The sequence below is a fragment of the Anomaloglossus baeobatrachus genome, chromosome 8 (genome assembly GCF_048569485.1).
Source record: "Anomaloglossus baeobatrachus isolate aAnoBae1 chromosome 8, aAnoBae1.hap1, whole genome shotgun sequence".
In the NCBI taxonomy this organism is placed as follows: domain Eukaryota; kingdom Metazoa; phylum Chordata; class Amphibia; order Anura; family Aromobatidae; genus Anomaloglossus; species Anomaloglossus baeobatrachus.
The window spans coordinates 201,480,958-201,500,809 of record NC_134360.1 but is presented as its reverse complement, the minus strand read 5'-3'; the positions used below and the strand labels follow the sequence as shown (position 1 = coordinate 201,500,809).

The following is a 19,852-nucleotide window of genomic DNA, read 5'->3' as shown; positions in this document are numbered from 1 at the left end:
ATATGAGGAACAGATTTATTTTTTTTTTCTTAAGCCCCCGTCACACAAAGCGAGACCGCTAGCGAGATCGCTGAAACGTCACAGGTTTTGTGACGTATCAGCAATAGCGCTGTGTGTGACAAGCAGCGACCGGGCCCCTGATGCGAAGTCGCTGATCGTGACAAAACGATCAGGGCGTTTTTTTTTTTTTGTTTTTTTTTTTTTTATTATGCAGCGCGCATCGGCGTTTTTGATGGCGGGGGACCAACGAGCGCCGGTTCTGAGAGAGCAGGGAGCCATCGTTATTCGGGTCGCTGGTGGCTAATCGCTGGTCGCTGTGGAGATCTGCCTGATTGACAGCTCAACAGCGACCATGTAGCGACATACCAGCTATCCCTGCCAGGTTGAATCGCTGGTACGTCGCTATGTCTAAGGCTATGTGCGCACATTGCGTATTTGCATGCAGTTACGCTCCGATCTGCAACTGCATGCGTCCTGCGTCCCCAGCATAATCTATGAAGATTATGCAGGAGACGTGCGCACGTGGCGTATTAGAGCGCAGCGCTTCGGCTGCTGCCCGAAGCGCGCGTTCTAAGTGACATGTCACTTCTTTCCTGCGCTCTGCATGCAGCCCCCGCTCTGTCTATGGGAGGGGCTGCACAGAGCGCATGGAATCAGTTTGGGTTTTTTTTTTGTTTTTTTTTTTTTTTTTTTTTTTTTTAGTCTGAGAACAGTATAACAAAGCATGAAAGCCTGATTCCAGGGATATGTCCCTTAGGCCCCTTTCACACACCAGTTTTTTGTCATCAGTCACAATCAGTTTTCTCGATGGATCCGTCGCAGATTGTGGCTAAACTGATGCGATGGATCCGTTTTTCGACGGATCCAACTAGTTGGGGGGCTAAATAATTGGAGCATGCGTAGTTAACCCTAGAACGTATACCTGGGGCCTCGCAGGCCTGCTAGGTTACTTGTTTTCTATGGTAGATTTCTATGGTTGTGCGTTCTATAGTTAAAAAAAAAAAAAACGGGATCAGTCGCCAGATTCCGTCATTTGACGGATCCTGCGCCCATAGGCTTCCATTCTACCAAATGACGGACGGCGACGGATCTCTTGCTGTCTGTGTTTTTTCGACTTGTACAAAAAGTTATTTGGCCGTCGTCTCCGTCTGACGGACAAACCTTTTTCGATGGACGACTGATGAAATGTGAGGCCATCCGTCGCTAATACAAGTCGGTGAGGGGAAAAAAAAACATCCAGTGGCATCAGTCGCCGGATCCATTTTTTTTTTTCTTTTTCAAAATTTGACGGATTGTGACTGCAAAAAAAGATGTATGAAAGGGGCCTTACTGGGCTGCTTCGTGTAGTTTTCCTAGAATACCTGTTTTGTGTGATATAGTTGTAGCAGAGCATAGACCTCTGCTCTGTGTAACCCCGCACACACCACTGACTGGCACATTCCTGGGTACATTGTCAGTAAGCTGCCAATCAGTGGTTGGGGTTACACAGATGAGCTGGACTACTGTGCGCGTGGGATGTAGTCATGCAGTGATTAATCTCCTATGGATAAAATACCAACTGTACTGAAACTACAGCACGCAGTCTACTAAGTGACAAATGCCTGGAATCAGGGTCTCGCGCCGTATATTATGCTCAGCTCAGAATAATTTATATATATATAAAAAAAAACCCTAACAGATTCTCTTTAATATCACTATTCCCTATAGAGGAAGCCATGTTTGGCATTATTTGTTTGATTTTGATAGATCCTAACTAGTGTTGAGCGAGCACTATCATGGTCGGGTGCTTAGTACTCAAAACGAGCAGCTTGGACACTCGGACGGGCGCAACTCCAGTACCAAGCATAAAGGAAGCCAATGGGAAATTCAAGCATTTTTCAGGAACATCTTCCACAGAAATACTTGATTTGCCCATTGACTTCCATTATGTAGATTTTTATAAACTTTATATAAAGAGGCTATTAATAAGGAGCTGTCCAGTGCCTTGATAGCAGACACCTGGTCACTTTCCCTCGGGGCACAGGAGCAGGAAGGAGGGGCCTGCACGAGCTCTGGTCATGTGACAGCCGGAGCTAGTTCAGGCCTGCCCACCTTCTCCTTCACAGTGTAAACACGGTCGGAGACAGGAGAGAAGTGCTGCGTGATGGAGGTATGAACGCCCCGATCACTCAGCACTTGTTCTGCATTGAGGATGCAGTGCCGAAGCCATGGTACTGTATCCTCAATGCAGAATGCCCGCACCATATCTGCAGGACATTCCGCAGCATAACTGCAGCATGGAAACGGGCAAAGTTGTGCTGTGGATTTCTGGGAGCTCCTGCAGAATGTCCTGCAGATATAACCGCAGGACACTTTAGCCTAAAGGTCCATTCCTCTGATGCCTCATTGGGGGACACAGGACCATGGGTGTTATGCTGCCTATGCATAGGAGGACACTATTTTTCCAGCAGAGAAATCTGATGTCAATACACTTAGGTTTTGGGTTTTCCTTTTTTTTTTTTTTTGTGACAAACGCAGCATATCAACATATTAATTGAGATGTTTAACCCCTTCACGACCATGGACGGAAAGATCCGTCCTTGTGCCCTGGGCCTTAATGACCAAGGACGGATCTTTCCGTCATGGCGGAATCGTGGCACCGGAGCCTCCGGTGACTGCGATCGGTTAACATAAACCGCAGATTCGGGGAGAAGGGGACCTGTACCTGACCTCAGGAGGGGTGGTGCCTCCTCTCCGGACCTACGGAGGCTGTGATTGGTTGAGCGGCGTTCGTCAGCCAATCACAGCCACTGTAATGTTCCAGCCACTTAAAGTGACTGAAACATTGAAATCCAGCCCTGGCCAGTGCAGCTATAGCACTGGCCATTGGCTGGAGCTGGGTGACTTCACTGGATCACCCTCCCCCAGCTCCAATAACTCTGATTGGAGAGATCGGCCTTGTGATCCAATTTCTCCAGTGTACTTGTTGCCGGTGACCGTCCCTGCAGCACGTGACGCCAGCACAGTGAGTGTACACAGTGCAATGGCAGGGCGACAAGCCCCGGTCCCATGCTGTTATGAGACCGGAGCATGGGACCCGGAAGTTGCCGCGCTGCCATTGCACTGTATGAAACCGGCCTCCCGATCCACCGCTGCCCTCCGCCGCGATCTGCCACCCGCATCCCCACCCCTCGTATCTGCTGCCTGCACACTCACCCCCACACCTCCCGATCCGCCGCCGCCGCCCTCCATCTGCCACAGTGCCACCGGTCCCCCCCGATCTGCTGCCCGGCCCCTTTCCCTCGTGATCGGCTGCTCGTCCCCTCACCGCCGTGATGTGCGCTCCCTCCCCTGTCACCGCCGGGATGTGCGCTCCCTCCCCTGTCACCGCCGGGATGTGCGCTCCCTCCCCTGTCACCGCCGGGATGTGCGCTCCCTCCCCTGTCACCGCCGGGATGTGCGCTCCCTCCCCTGTCACCGCCGGGATGTGCGCTCCCTCCCCTGTCACCGCCGGGATGTGCGCTCCCTCCCCTGTCACCGCCGCGATGTGCGCTGCGCTCCCTCCCCCACCTCTCACCCTCCCCGATCTGCTGCCTCCTTCATCTCCTGTGATCCAGCTGCCTAGATCCATCCTGTAGGGTAACTATCCCCAATCTCACCTCCCACTCCCCTTCCCACCCATCCCCCCCTCCCCCCATCCTCTGCCGCTCCTGCATCCACTGCGCCCTCTCCCATCCGCCCCCACCCTATCCCAGCCGCCGTCTCACAATCACAGATGCTCCCTTTATATGCCGCTGCCCCCCCCCCCCCCCATCTGCTGCCGCCCCATCTGCCGCTGTTTTTTTTTTTTTTCTATGCCATGGGGGTCTAGTTTCCAAAATGGGGTCACCTGTGGGGGAGCTCTACTGTTTTGGCACCTCATGGGGTCTCCAAACAGCATGGAATACGCTAATTATCCCAGACAATTTTGCGTTTGAAACGTCAAATGACGCTCCTTGCCTTCCGAGCCCTGCTGTGCACCCAAACATTTGATTTCCACCACATATGAGGTATCTGCGTACTCAGGAGAAAATGCACAATACATTTTATGGTGCAATTTTTCCTGATACCCTTGTGAAAAAAAAGCTACCTGGTTGAAGTAACAATTTTGTGGTTTTTTATTTTCACAGCTCAACTCTATTAACTTTTGTGAAGCCCCCAGAGGCTCAAAGTGCTCAATAAACATCTAGATAAATTCCATGAGGGGTCTAGTTTCCAAAATGGGGTCACATGTGGGGGAGCTCCACTGTTTCGGCACCTCAGGGGCTCTCCAAACGCAACATGGTGCGGCTAACGATTCCAGCTAATTTTCTGTTAAAAAAAGTCAAATGGCGCTCCTTCCCTTCCGAGTCCTGCCGTGCGCCCAAACAGTGGTTTTTCGCCACATGAGGTATCTGCGTGTTCAGTAGAAATTGCCCAACAAATTTTGGGGGTTCATTTAATCCTGCTACCCTTGTGAATATGCAATATTTGAGGCTAAATTAACATTTTTGTTGCAAAAAGTAAAATGTTCATTTTTTCCTTCCACATTGCTTTAGTTACTGTGAAGCACCTGAAGGGTTAATAACCTTCTTGAATGTGGTTTTGAGTAGCCTGAGGGGTGCCGTTTTTGGAATGATGTCACTTTTGGGTGTTTTGTGTCATGTAGACCTTTCAAAATCGCTTCAAATGTGATGTGGTCCCTAAAAAAAAGTGGCTTTGTAAATTTTGTTGTAAAAATGAGAAATTGCTCATAAACTTTGAACCCCTATAACTTCCTTAAATTTTTATTTTTTTTTCCCAAAATTGTTCTGATGTAAAGTAGACATGTGGGAAATGGTATTTATTAATTATTTTGTGTCATATGTCTCGTTGGTTTTAGAGCATAAAAATTCAAAGTTTGAAAATTACAAAATTTTCAAAATTTTCGCGAAATTTCCGTTTTTTTCACAAAGAAACGCAAAAAATATCGGCCTAAATTTACCACTAACATGAAGCCCAATATGTCACGAAAAAACAATCTCAGAATCACCGGGATCCGCTGAAGCGTTCCAGAGTTATAACCTCGTAAAGTGACACTGGTCAGAATTGCAAAAAATGGCCTGGTCTTTAGGGTCAAAATAGGCTTGGGGCTGAAGGGGTTAAGGGTTTGTTCATCTGCGTGTTTTTGTCACAAAAAAACACCCCCTGTACTTTCAGCAGAAAAATATGTTGTCAATACTGAAGACGTGTACAGGCCTTAAGAGGATTGACTTTTTTTTTTTTTTTTTTTTTTTCCCTTTCTTAGATTGATTTTGAGCCATGGTCTCCCTTTAATTACACTGTGGGCTATATAGCATAGTCATTAGGCTATGTGCGCACACTGCGTCTTTTTGACGCTGCGTTTTTGTGCGTTTTTGGCGGCAAAAAACGCACAAAAATGCACCTGCGTCGAAAAAACGCATCAAAAACCGCATGTGTTTTTGCCGCGATTTGGTGCGTTTTTGGCTGCGTTTTGCTGCGTTTTTGATCTCTGCGTTTTGCTGCGTTTTTCAAATGCATTGCATGGGCAGAAAATGCAGGAAAGAACTGACATGTCCATTTTTTTTTTAACTCAAACGCAGGTCAAAAAAACAGATGTGTGCGGACAGCAGAAATGAAAACTCATAGACTTTGCTGGGGAAGCAAAGTCCTGCAGTTTTGAGGCCAAAAACGCCGCGAAAAACGCACTGTGCGCACATAGCCTTACTCTGAAAAAGCTGCAGCTTTCTGTTCTCCTCTGATCTGGTTTAATGCTGGTATTTATTCCTCAGCAATGAGCCATCTTAATGGACAGAAGATGTATGGAAAAATTATCAGGGTTACATTGTCCAAGCATCAAACAGTACAGCTACCTCGAGAAGGGCTTGATGATCAGGGACTGACTAAAGATTTTGGCAACTCTCCTCTTCATCGTTTCAAGAAGCCTGGCTCTAAAAATTTTCAGAATATCTTCCCACCAGCTGCGACTCTTCACCTGTCAAACATTCCGTAAGTAAAGACACAAGTCGCTTGGGCCTCAGTCATTGCACATTAACAGTTCTGGACAAGCTTGTCATGGATGGAACAAAGTGGAAGATGAAAAATTTAAAAACATTTTTTTTTTTTTTTTCCTCCTTCTTTAGGCAATCCATCTCTGAAGATGACTTGCGCACACTGTTTACCAACACAGGAGGATCAGTCAAAGGTTTCAAATTTTTTCAGTAAGTTTTTTTTTTTTTGTTTTTTTTTTATAATTCATCTAATTTGTAGACTGAAAAACTGTTTAGGGGGAAGGAAACTATTTTACCTTATTTTTCGGACTATTAGATGCACCATACCATAAGACCCACTTCTTAGTTTAGGCAGTAGAATATAGGAAAAACATTTTTGCTATGAAAACTTCCATAGTGGTGTAAAGTGGAGGGGTCCTTGGTCAATAATTTTAGTGTAGCATATGGACTGTGTAGCATTACCACATCTTGCAGTTCTTGATCGCAACCTAAGAGGACAGTGCAAGAGCTGAGCAACTGAAGGACCTTCTACTCTGCTCACATGATCTGAAAGGTCCTTCAGCTAATAGTCACATGACCTTAAAGGTCCCAGAATTACTCAAGCAAAAGGTTCTTTAGCTTCTCGGCTCCTGCAGCCTCCGTCTATGCAGGTCCCGGCAGCTTCTTCTTCCTCTGTGCGCCGGTCATATAGAGCAGTGTCAGACAGGAGGAGAGGGCATCTCCCTGCCTGCAAACTAGAAGGCTGTGTGCCCACTATGAGTTTTTATTGCATTTTTGACACTGTATTTTAACTATGTCAAGCACGAAGCATTTTACAGCTCCAGCAACATGTCAGGTTCTCTTGCAGGTATGCTGTTTTCTGCAGATTTTCCCTAAAGACTTACATTAGATGTGGAAAATTTGTAAAAAAAAAGTTTTTTTTTTTTTTTTTTTGTGCATCTCTGCAGCATAGACACATAAAAAAACGCATGTAAGGCTACTTTCACACATCCGGTTTTTGCTCTGCGGCACAATACGGCGCTCTGCAGAAAAACCGCAACCGTTTTTTTTGCATAGACTTACATTAGTGCCGTATTGTGCCGCATGGGCTTGCGTTCGGTCCGTTTTTTGCCGCATGCGGCAGATTTAGCCGCGGCCGGATGGAATGTTGCCTGCAACGTTTTTTGCTCCGACAAAAAAACCACATCCGGCTGCTGCGGCGCATTTTTCAATGCATGCCTATGGACGCCGGATGCGGCGCGATGCGGAAAAAATCGCATCCGGCTGCCGCATGCGGTTTCTTCCACTGCGCATGCTCAGTAGCGTGCCGCAACCGGAAAAAAACGGACCGGCCGCATGTAAAAACTTATGCAGAGGATGCAGTGTTTTCGCCGCATCCGTTGCATAGGTTTCACAGCCGGATTGAGCCGCACGGCTCACACCGGATGTGTGAAAGTAGCCGAAGCCACACCTTAGAGTGTCAGTGCCAGGTAATTTAAAAACTAAGCTGCTTTATTCAAAGCATTACACACAAAACTGAAAGAAAAAGGCATGTTAAAAAAAAAAGTTGCACACAAATGCAATGAAAAGGGAAAGGGTGCATAAATTCTGCAGGGTCAATAATTCAACAAATACTGATTATGTGAACCTAAGACACACTTTTTTGGCAGAAGTTTTCTTTTTAAAAAAGTGCATCTTATAGTTCAACAAATACTGTAATTGCGTTGGCATGTGTAGAGAGCAATTGACAACAGGGATACTATGCATTTCTAGGAGGCATAACTTGAACATGACACAAAGTTCAAAGGAAAGATGCTTCAAGGGTTAGCATCTTTCTCCTTTTTTTCCTACTTATGTTATTTAGCCTCCATTTACTAAAATATGTGGAAAAGGTGCAGAATTCTTAATTTTTTTATTTATTTTTTTTAAAAAAAAAAAAAAAAGAAGATTTTGAGTTTATTAACAACATGGCTCCAGTCTAAGAATGCGGATCAGGCTGAGGCCACACAGGGATTACTGCGAGTGCTCTTATGACACTCGGATCACGCTCACAGCAGGAGCAGAGTGTCATGCGACTGTGGTCCGATGTGCGATCAGACCACAACTGCGGAGGGGAGGGATTTATCTCCCTATCTCTTCCATTGTCGGCTGATGCAAGAATCTCACTGCTGTCGCGTTACGCCGGTGTAACACGAGTGCAGTGCGATGTTTCTCTCACCCCATAGACTTGAAAATCGCATTGCACCCGCAGAATGCTGCGACTGTTTTCTCGGTCCGATTAGGGCTGAGAAAACAATCCCTCATGGGAGTGGGCACATAGAGTAATATTGGTCCGAGTGGACTGCAATTTGTTTTTTTTGTTTTTTTAAATCGTATTCCACTTGTTCCATATTACTCGCCGTGTGTGCTGACCCTAAAATGTGATCTCAGGCGTTGTCACCGCGCCAGTCTACTATCATCAATGCCCTGTGGGAATGCAGTATAGGAGAGCTTGAGCAGAGATGTCCAGCTCCTCTATTGGGAGGTCCAGCATGCACGGATCAAAACACTCAATGTGTCGCAGTTCGAGGAAAAAAGGAGGAGGATCCAGCTTCCGGATAGTAGTAAAATTGTTTCAATCTTTATTTCTTTGTCGCTCCATTGGGAGACCCAGACAATTGGGTGTATAGCTACTGCCTCCGGAGGCCACACAAAGTATTACACTTTAAAAAGTGTAACCCCTCCCCTCTGCCTATACACCCTCCCGTGCATCACGGGCCCATCAGTTTTTTAGGTTTGTGTTGAAGGAGGCACACATGCACACAATGCTCCACATTTTAGTCAGCAGCAGCTGCTGACTATTTCGGATGGAAGAAAAGAGGGCCCTTAACAGGGCCCCCGGCATGCTCCCTTCTCACCCCACTGAGTCGGCGGTGTTGTTAAGGTTGAGGTACCCATTGCGGGTACAGAGCTGGAGCCCACATGCCGCTTTCCTTCCCCATCCCTTATGGGCTCTGGGTGAAGTGGGATCCTAACCGGTTATCCAGGCACTGGGACCGGGCTCCCTCCGCAGCCCCTGGTGGTATCTGCCGGACAGGAGACTGAGTATCGTCAGGGACAAGGCCCTGCAACTACAGGTACTCTGTGTCCCCTTTGGGACGGTGCATGGAGCACCTGGGCCTCAGACGCTGCAGCGCCTGCAGTGTTGATTTTTTTTGTCCGGGACTACCGCGCCGACCATGCCTGCTTGCCGGCCGCGGTTTCTACTTTAGTCCCCGGCTTTTGCGGCCTAGTACATTGAACGCCCGCCCACGGGCCTGCCAGTCAGGGGCAAGGGCGGGACGGTCGGGCTGACGCCGACAGTGAGGGCTGGAGCACACATAGCTGTCCTCCTCCCCCCTCACTAATCCTTATGGGGCACCAGATTCCCGCACTTTTGTAAGTCCGCCCACGGCTCCCTCCTCCCCTGTGAACGCCGACAGCCATGTTTTAACACATCCTGCCGGTGGAGGACGTCTGGCTGCAGCTCTGGGAGACCCGAGGCAGGGAATCTGGTGGCCACACACCGCTGGAGCGGTTGGTAAGCCACACCGGTTACCGGTGCTGATCCCCCTAGGGTGCTGAACTGTATATAGATACATTATATTTGTATACTTTTCCGGTTCAGCTGTATTGTTAACTTGTGGCTATATACCCTCAGTGATCACGCTCCTGGGAGACAACAGCATGTCGTTCACAAGGAGCAAGGGGGCCAAGGCACAGGGTTATTTTGCTACCTGTACCTCTTGTGCGGCTATGTTACCTGCAGGTTCCACCTACCCTCACTGTGAGCAATGCTCGGCCCCTGTGGCACTCGCTCAGCCGGAGCCTGAGGCACTAGGGGGTCCCTCGGCCCAGGTAGAACCGCCGGCCCCCCCTGTCCAGATGGCAGGGACAGAGTTTGCTGTTTTAGCTGACAAACTCTCTGAGTCGCTTTCTCATTCCATGACTCAGTCTATGGATAAATGGTCTGCTAAGTTTCTAGAGGTTTTGCAGTCCAGACCGGCCCTTACACAGGCCCCGGGCACTGCGGGATCACCCCCAGGCCCCTCTCGGTCTGTGACTAAGCGTGTTCCTGGTGTGGCCTCTAGTTATTACGTGCAGGACTCCGGCACGGACCGCAGTCCCAGACCAGCTAAGCGGGCTCGCTGGGAATCTTCCCCGACTTCATCACGCAGTTCGGGGTCTCAGCTTGAGGATTCTCTAGAGGAGGCGGCGGAGGTCGCAGCTCAGGACTCTGACCCTGACGTTGCTCTCAATCTGGATACACCTGAAGGGGACGCCATAGTAAATGATCTTATAGCGTCCATCAACCAGGTGCTAGATCTGTCTCCCCCAACTCCGCCTACAGAGGATTCGGCTTCACAACAGGAGAAACACCAGTTTAGGTTTCCTAAACGTACACGGAGTGCTTTCTTCGATCACTCTAACTTTAGAGATGCTGTCCAGAAGCACAGGGCTTTCCCGGACAAGCGCTTTACTAAACGCCTTAATGACACACGTTACCCCTTCCCCGCTGACGTGGTTAAGGGTTGGGCTCAGTGTCCCAAGGTGGATCCTCCAGTCTCTAGACTGGTGGCTAGATCCGTAGTAGCAGTGGCTGACGGTGCATCGCTCAAGGATGCCACGGACAGGCAGATAGAGCTCCTACTGAAATCCATCTATGAAGCCATAGGCGCGTCTTTTGCCCCAGCCTTTGCAGCAGTGTGGGCACTCCAGGCTATCTCAGCTTGTCTGTCTGAGATTAATGCGGTCACCCGTACCGCAGCGCCACAAGTAACATCTTTGACTTCTCAGGCGTCAGTATTTGCATCCTACGCCATGAATGCTGTCCTGGACTCGGCTAGCCGTACAGGGGTAGCATCCGCCAATTCTGTGGCAGTCCGCAGGGCCATGTGGCTACGCGAATGGAAGGCAGACTCTGCTTCCAAAAAGTTCTTGACCGGTTTGCCTTTTTCTGGCGACCGACTGTTTGGCGAGCGATTGGATGAAATTATTAAGCAATCCAAGGGAAAGGACTCGTCCTTACCCCAAACCAAACAGACCTCAGCAACGGAAAGTTCAAGCGAGGTTTCGGTCCTTTCGGCCCTCAGCCACATCCCAACCCTCCTCGTCCAACAGACCACAGAAGAGCCAGAGGAACTCTTCTGCATGGCGGTCTAAGTCACGTCCTCCAAAGACCGCTGGAGGCACCGTCTCCAAGGCGGCCTCCTCATGACTTTCGGCCGCCCCAAACCGCATCCTCGGTCGGTGGCAGGCTCTCCCGCTTTTGCGACGCCTGGTGGCCACATGTCCAAGACCGATGGGTGAGGGACATTCTGTCTCACGGTTACAGGATAGAGTTCAGCTCTCGTCCTCCGACTCGTTTTTTCAGAACATCTCCGCCCCCCGAGCGGACCGTTGCACTTTTTCAGGCGGTGGACACTCTGAAAACAGAAGGAGTGGTGATCCCCGTTCCCCTTCAGGAACGCGGTCGCGGTTTTTACTCCAATCTGTTCGTGGTGCCAAAAAAGGACGGCTCATTCCGTCCCGTTTTGGACCTAAAATTGCTCAACAGACATGTGACAACCAGGAGGTTTCGCATGGAATCCCTACGATCTGTCATCGCTTCGATGTCCCAAGGAGACTTCCTAGCATCAATCGACATCAAAGATGCCTATCTCCATGTGCCGATCGCTCAAGAGCATCAACGCTTCCTGCGTTTCGCCATCGGGGACGAACACCTTCAGTTTGTGGCACTGCCTTTCGGCCTGTCGACAGCCCCACGGGTCTTCACCAAGGTCATGGCATCCGTCGTAGCGATCCTTCACTCTCAGGGCCACTCGGTGATCCCTTACCTAGACGATCTCCTAGTCAAGGCACCCTCACGGGTGGCTTGTCAACACAGTCTGACCGTTGCTCTGGAGACTCTCCAGAGGTTCGGGTGGCTCATCAATTTTCCAAAGTCAAAATTGTCTCCGACCCAGTCACTGACGTACCTCGGAATGGAGTTTCATACTCTCTCAGCGATGGTCAAGCTGCCGCTGGACAAACAGCGGTCGCTGCAGACAGGGGTGCAATCCCTTCTTCAGGCACGGTCGCACCCCTTGAGGCGCCTCATGCACTTCCTGGGGAAGATGGTGGCAGCAATGGAGGCAGTTCCATTTGCACAATTTCATCTGCGTCCACTCCAATGGGACATTCTCCGCAAATGGGACAAGAGGCAGACGTCCTTGGACAGGAACGTCTCTCTGTCTCTGGAAGCCAAGACCTCTCTTCAGTGGTGGCTTCTTCCCACTTCTCTGTCGAAAGGAAAATCCTTTCTGCCCCCATCCTGGGCTGTGGTCACGACGGACGCGAGCCTGTCAGGATGGGGAGCGGTTTTTCTCCACCACAAGGCTCAGGGAACCTGGACTCCGACAGAGTCCTCCCTTCAGATCAATGTTCTGGAGATAAGGGCAGTGTATCTAGCCCTCAAGGCGTTCCATCAGTGGCTCGAGGGCAGGCAGATCCGCATACAGTCGGACAACGCCACGGCGGTTGCGTACATCAACCACCAGGGCGGCACTCGCAGTCGTCAAGCCTTCCAAGAAGTCCGGCGGATTCTGCTGTGGGCGGAGGCCACAGCCTCCACCATCTCCGCGGTTCACATTCCGGGCGTAGAAAACTGGGAAGCAGACTTCCTCAGTCGCCAGGGCATGGACGCGGGGGAATGGTCTCTCCACCCGGACGTGTTTCAAGAGATCTGTTGCCGCTGGGGAACGCCGGACGTCGATCTCATGGCGTCTCGGCACAACAACAAGGTCCCGGCATTCATGCCACGGTCTCAGGACCACAGAGCTCTGGCGGCGGACGCCTTAGTTCAGGATTGGTCGCAGTTTCAACTACCTTATGTATTCCCTCCTCTGGCAATGCTGCCCAGAGTGTTGCGCAAGATCAGGTCCGACTGCCGCCGCGCCATCCTCGTCGCTCCAGATTGGCCGAGGAGGTCGTGGTACCCGGATCTGTGGCATCTCACGGTGGGGCAACCGTGGGCGCTTCCAGACCGACCAGATTTGCTATCTCAAGGGCCATTTTTCCATCTGAATTCTGCGGCCCTCAACCTGACTGTGTGGCCATTGAGTCCTGGCTCTTAGCGTCCTCAGGGTTGTCTCAAGATGTCATTGCCACTATGAGACAGGCCAGGAAGCCAACGTCAGCCAAGATCTATCACAGAACTTGGAGGATCTTCTTAGCCTGGTGCTCTGAGAGGGGGTTTATCCCCTGGCCGTTTGCCTTACCCAGGTTTCTTTCCTTCCTTCAATCGGGATTGGACAAGGGTTTGTCTCTCGGCTCTCTCAAAGGTCAAGTCTCGGCGCTTTCCGTGTTTTTTCAAAAGCGTCTAGCCAGGCTTCCGCAGGTCCGCACGTTCCTGCAGGGAGTTTGCCACATAGTCCCACCTTACAAGCGTCCGCTGGAACCCTGGGATCTCAACATGGTTCTACGGGCTCTTCAAAAACCACCTTTTGAGCCGCTGCGGGATGTCTCTCTATCACGTCTTTCGCAGAAGGTGGCATTTCTAGTGGCGGTTACTTCACTCCGTAGAGTGTCAGAGCTTGCAGCGCTGTCATGCAAAGGCCCTTTCCTGGTATTTCACCAGGATAAGGTGGTTCTGCGTCCGGTCCCGGACTTTCTCCCTAAGGTGGTGTCCACTTTTCATCTCAATCAGGATATCTCCTTACCTTCATTTTGCCCTCATCCAGTTCACCAATGTGAAAAGGATTTGCATTTGTTAGATCTAGTGAGAGCACTCCGGATCTACGTGTCTCGCACGGCGCCCCTGCGCCGCTCTGATGCGCTCTTTGTCCTTGTCGCTGGCCAGCGTAAGGGGTCGCAGGCTTCCAAGTCTACCTTGGCTCGGTGGATCAAGGAACCGATTTTTGAAGCCTATCGTTCTTCTGGGCTTCCGATTCCTTCAGGGCTGAAAGCCCATTCTACCAGAGCCGTGGGTGCGTCCTGGGCATTGCGGCACCAGGCTACGGCTCAGCAGGTGTGTCAGGCGGCTACCTGGTCGAGTCTGCACACCTTCACGAAACACTATCAGGTGCATACCTATGCTTCGGCAGATGCCAGCCTAGGTAGGCGAGTCCTTCAGGCGGCGGTTGCCCACCTGTAAGAGGGAGCCGTTTTACGGCTCTTTTTATCGAGGTATTCTTTTACCCACCCAGGGACTGCTTTTGGACGTCCCAATTGTCTGGGTCTCCCAATGGAGCGACAAAGAAGGAGGGAATTTTGTTTACTTACCGTAAATTCCTTTTCTTCTAGCTCCTATTGGGAGACCCAGCTCCCGCCCCTGTTCCCTTCGGGCTGTTGTTCTTTTGTGTACACATGTTGTTCATGTTGAATTGTTCTTTTGGTTCATGGTTTCAGTTCTCCGAACATCCTTCGGATTGAATTTACCTTAGACCAATTTATAAGTTTCCTCCTTCCCGCTTTGGCACCAAAACTGATGGGCCCGTGATGCACGGGAGGGTGTATAGGCAGAGGGGAGGGGTTACACTTTTTAAAGTGTAATACTTTGTGTGGCCTCCGGAGGCAGTGCTATACACCCAATTGTCTGGGTCTCCCAATAGGAGCTAGAAGAAAAGGAATTTACGGTAAGTAAACAAAATTCCCTTCTTCCAACGATAATGGGGTACAGTACAGGTCAGGAAACCCCAGCCTGTGTTCTTTAAGGGAGAACTTCCCTATCCAGCTCGATATGTCTGACATTTTTTATGTGTGCATTTTTTTTTTTCTTTAATTTTTCTTTGCTACAGGGCAAGTAACCACACTGCATATGTTAGATTGTATTGCAGCTCTTTAAAAAGTAATATAGCTTTATATATATTTTTTTTTTATCTTTCTTTCCTTAGAGACCATAAAATGGCTCTCATCCAGATGTCTACTGTGGAAGAAGCTATACAGGCATTGATTGACCTCCACAACTACAACATCAGTGATAATCACCATCTGAGAGTTTCATTCTCAAAGTCAACCATTTAAAAGATGAAAGAGGAGGAGGAGGTTGGGGGAGGGGGGAACAAAAAAATAAAATAAAACGGAGCGTCTGGTTTATTTGCATTGTTCAGTGTATTGTCACCAATAGACTGTTCAGAGAAGTGGGGACCAGAGCCTTTTGTTCTTCACTCTGTTATCATTCCTTGGTTCATTACGTAAATTTGTTTTAAATGCAGTTAACATTTAGCTGCAAGTTGTGCAAGGTAACTAGGGAAAGCCATTCGTGTTTGTTTTCGCTTCAGCTCTTTTGTTATATTTCTTTATCCATGGACATGTGCCTTATGAAAATGTGTATTGCTTTCCTAAGTGTTACCATTTTTAGTACATCATCATGGGCACATTGTTACATGTGTACAAATGCATTATGCACTAGTTAATGTGTAAAAAAGGTTAAGCTTTGGTGGTTCTGCTCAGAACCATTCACATATATTTTTTTTTTCTTTTTTTTTTTCATTTAAATCTCCTTTTATTTTCCTTTTTTTGTTTTTATTGCCTCGTTACACTTTTTTTTTTTTTTTTCCTGTCCCTTTTCAATGAAAGATCCCTAATTTTTTTTTTTCTGGCCACATCCTAAAAATATCTTGTCGATCCTTAACCTTTTTGTACACTGTTGTGAGACGCATCATCTAAATGTGGGCACTAAAGTAATGTCTTGTTTGTGGCTGAATATTTTCTGTAGTTTTTGAAGTTGACATGACTGATGTGCATTTACCTATATATATTGCCATCTTCTGTTTGTAATTCTACTTGGATATAGTTGTGGATTTCTGAGCATGTGCAGACCGGTCAAGCAATTTCAGAAACAGGTGCATGTATTTCTACTATGGCAGGGAGGAGAGCCTTTGACAAAAGAGAATAGTGACAGTTTTTGACAACTGACAACCAAGGTGGGACCAAAGTTAATGTGCCTTTAGTCTTAATTTTTTTTTCCTTGCATTGTAATATGTTTTAATAAAGAACTTCAGAAATATTTTGTATTTTAGAAACAGACCTGACATATAGACATGGCTCAGAATCTACAGGCTGCAATCAAGAAATCTGCTCCTTCTTTTCACAGAGCTGTTTTCTTGATTCTCTTTAGGACAAGTACATTTTTTTTTCTTAAAAGTGATGTATTTGGTTACAATCCATAGATTCTGTTTATGTAGGGGGAAAAAAACAAATGGTCATGTATATTTTCTATTAGTTGAGTTTTTACATCTTTTAGAAATGTAAAATTCAGTCTAGTTTGGTTGCGGCACAATTAAAAATTTAATTTTCTAACAAAGTTGGAAGGTTTGACGGTGGTTTTGATTTCATCTTGTGTGTATCCTGCTTACCTCTGTAGCATGCTCAATAAACACTTCTGTATCTCTGTATTCTCTCTTCTGTCTCTCTCTTGCTGCCTCTTCTTTCCTCAGCTCTGTTTCTTTCTACTATGCTTCTGAATTCACACTTCTCTACCAGGGTGTCAAATACGTGTTTTACTTTTTAAAGGGAACCTGTCAAGTAATGAAATGCTATCAAACTGCAGATGTGACGTTAATTGGCAGGTTAATAGAGTTGTGAAGCTGCCCAACGTCCGCACTGAGACCTGCTGCTGGGAAGAAATTAGCTTTATTCCTCCTGGCAGCCTCAGGTTTACGGTCAATGGGGTGGCGCTGGTGTGCCTTCAGTCACTGTTCTGTGTATGGTAAGGGGCAGCTATAATCGCGCCTCCAACACGAAGGCTATGTGCCCACGGGACTATGTCCCTGCGAATTTTGCCGTGGAAAACCTGCAAATTTATCTGGAATTTCTAGATAAAGCCTCAGGTTTTAGCAAGCACAGACACTCCCCATGTTATCCTATGGCACATGGGGAGTGCTGCGTCCATGCTGCGGTATGTGCGCCTGCGGAACATGCTGCGGATGTCCCGCAGCCACACTTAACTGCATGTCAATTATTCCTGCAGTGGACAGTGGTCATTAATTTTAGTCTGTATTGGACATCCCCCTAGATACATTTCACAAGATTTTTGACGGACTTGCTATATAAGGTAGTTAAATGCCATATATATATAAATTATATTATAATATAATATATATTATTTTACTTTATAATATATACTAATATATATATATATATATATATATATATATATATATCTATATATATTTTCTATATTAGAAAGAGATATATTATATATTTTTCTTCCTCTCCTAGACAAAAAGCTGTTCCATCTAAAGATGACCGATGTCTTAAGATGTGAGCTGTTTCTGCTTACTTGGTCACTTTTGACCTTATCCATCACTAGTATGGAGAAGGGTTGCTATTAGGGATAAAAACAAATTTCAAAATGTGTTGTATCACAAAAACACCAAACATTTTACAAAAAAAAAAAGTTTGAGGCAACAATCATTTTAAACAATGTCCAAACAATTAAAAACCTCTTCAACTTTGATGCCCAGTTTATTTGAGGTCTCTCCTGAACCGCTTTCATTTGTAGTTATAATTTTATTACTTCGCTGCACTTTTAGTTTTCCATGCGACCTAAAACATTAGTATAGGATTTGTCAGCACGTTCAGCATTCATTACATAGGTATATCTCTACTTTTCTGAGTCTTTACCTTATACTACGTCTTGCCGTATTCTCTATTTGCCTCTATTTTTTCTATCTCAAACCTATATTGCTTCTTCTTTAACTGTCACTATTGCATAGAGCTCTACTGTTGTGTCTCTCTCTTATTTCCACTGAGCTTTAATGCTTATCTTGTATTTTAATACTGTTGTGAACGTACGGACAGAGTGTGAACAACAGTTTCTTTGCAATATATTACCAAAGTGAGTACACCTCTCACATTTTTGTAAATATTTTATTATATAGTATGGGACAACACTGAAGGTCTGGTACTTTTGATGCAATGCACAGTAGTCGGTGTACAACTTGTATAAGGCAATGTGCACAACATATTTGTGTGCAGATTTTCTGCACGCAAAACTGCATGTTTTGGCAGGAAAAACAGAGCAGAAAAAAAGCAAATTTATATCTTCTTTTTTTTTTTTTTTTAATTTTGTCTTGGCGATCGAGGAAGTTTAGGTGCTGTATCACCACCAGATCTCTGGTGGATGTTACAGCCGGTACCTGGTTCTCACTGCCCGTAAGCGGTGCCCACGAATACTGTGATCACAGCATTCAGGAGGCAGTGAGAGGAATCGCTTGCCTCTCCCTGAAGTTCTGGTCCCTGTAATGCGATCACAAGGACACAATCGCTGACATAACCTGAGATATGGATCTCCTCACAGACCATGCTAGTGCAGCGCTGACAGTCCGAAAAATACGGTATATAAGATGCACCGGGACCATAAGATGCACACTGGTTTTAGAGGAGGAAAATAAAATTTTAAGCAAAAATTGTGGTCATGACACACTGCTATGGGGCAAGGATCTGCTGCTGACACTGTTATGGGGGTAATGTCCCCAAATTCTCTACTAGGGTACCACATCCTGGTAATGGTCCTCCTGCCTTGTATATGATCCCCATTCTTGTATAGATGTCCCTCATCCTGATATAGCCCCCATCCTGCTATATGGCCTATATCCTATGACGCAGAAAAAAAATAAACGTTTATACTCCCCTTCCCTCACTCCCTGCAGCATCGATCATCTTCCTCTGTGTCAGCATCAGCACTGCTGGAGTGTGTGGAGCCGTTCCCCTGCAGTATCACTGTGTGTGTGTGTGTGTGTGTGTGTGTGTGTGTGTGTGTGTGTGTGTGTGGACTGGTGCACACAGCGATGACGTCATCCCTGTGCTCACCGTTCTCTACACGGATCAGCTGGCCGGCAGACAGGAGGACATAGCAATGCTGCAGGGGAACGGTGAGTATACCGTACTTAATCACTGCGCCCCACGCTGATGATGATGCGCGGGGGGGCAGTGAATACAGCGCGATACGTTTTTTCTTTGTCGCTCCATTGGGAGACCCAGACAATTGGGTGTATAGGCTATGCCTCCGGAGGCCGCACAAAGTATTACACTAAAAGTGTAAAGCCCCTCCCCTTCTGCCTATACACCCCCCGTGCTCCCACGGGCTCCTCAGTTTTTTGCTTTGTGCGAAGGAGGCAGACATGCACAGCACAGCTCCACAGATTAGTCAGCAGCAGCTGCTGACTATGTCGGATGGAAGAAAAGTGGGCCCATATAGGGCCCCCAGCATGCTCCCTTCTCACCCCACTCTTGTCGGCGGTGTTGTTAAGGTTGAGGTATCCATGGCGGGTACGGAGGCTGGAGCCCACATGCTGTTTTCCTTCCCCATCCCCCTTAGGGCTCTGGGTGAAGTGGGATCCTATCGGTCTCCAGGCACTGAGACCGTGCTCCATCCACAACTCCTGGGAGCCTGCTGGATAGGAGCTGAGTATCGTTCAGGGACATGGCCCTGCTACTTGGAGGTACTCTGTGTCCCTGTGGGGACCGCGCACAGCAACACTCCAGCATTGCTGGGTGTGCTAGTGCACCGGGGACCGCGGCGCTGACCGGGTTAATGTGCCATTACACACTCAGCGTCGCTGAGTGTGTTTATGTAGGGGGACGACCGCACTACCGCCGCCGCCATGTTTTAACACTGCGGCACGGCTGGGACTTGTAGTGCGCCGGGGACTTCCGCGCGGCCGCGCTTTTATGGCAGCCGCGCTTATTACTTGAGTCCCCGGCTTGTACGGCCTAGTGTTTCCTCCTCCCGCCCACAGCCCTGACAAGCAGGGGAAGGGCGGGACGCTGTACAGACGTGCAGCAGTGAGGGCTGGAGCATGCTTTGCATACTCCACCCCCCTCACTATGCACTGTGAGGCACCAGTTCCCGCACTTTCTAG

At 48.0% G+C, this 19,852-nt stretch overlaps 1 protein-coding gene across 1 annotated transcript in view; it reads left to right on the top strand.

The window, feature by feature from the left end:
* The window catches only part of PTBP2 (polypyrimidine tract binding protein 2), a 104,532-nt gene extending 88,151 nt beyond the window's left edge, over positions 1–16,381 (top strand). Inside the window, exons 12-14 of the mRNA XM_075320077.1 lie at positions 5,790–6,006; positions 6,141–6,218; positions 14,879–16,381. Coding sequence (XP_075176192.1) covers positions 5,790–6,006; positions 6,141–6,218; positions 14,879–15,008 — 425 coding nt within the window. The 3' untranslated portion in view covers positions 15,009–16,381. The remainder of the gene's footprint in view (positions 1–5,789; positions 6,007–6,140; positions 6,219–14,878) is intronic.
* The last annotated feature ends 3,471 nt before the right edge of the window (positions 16,382–19,852 follow it).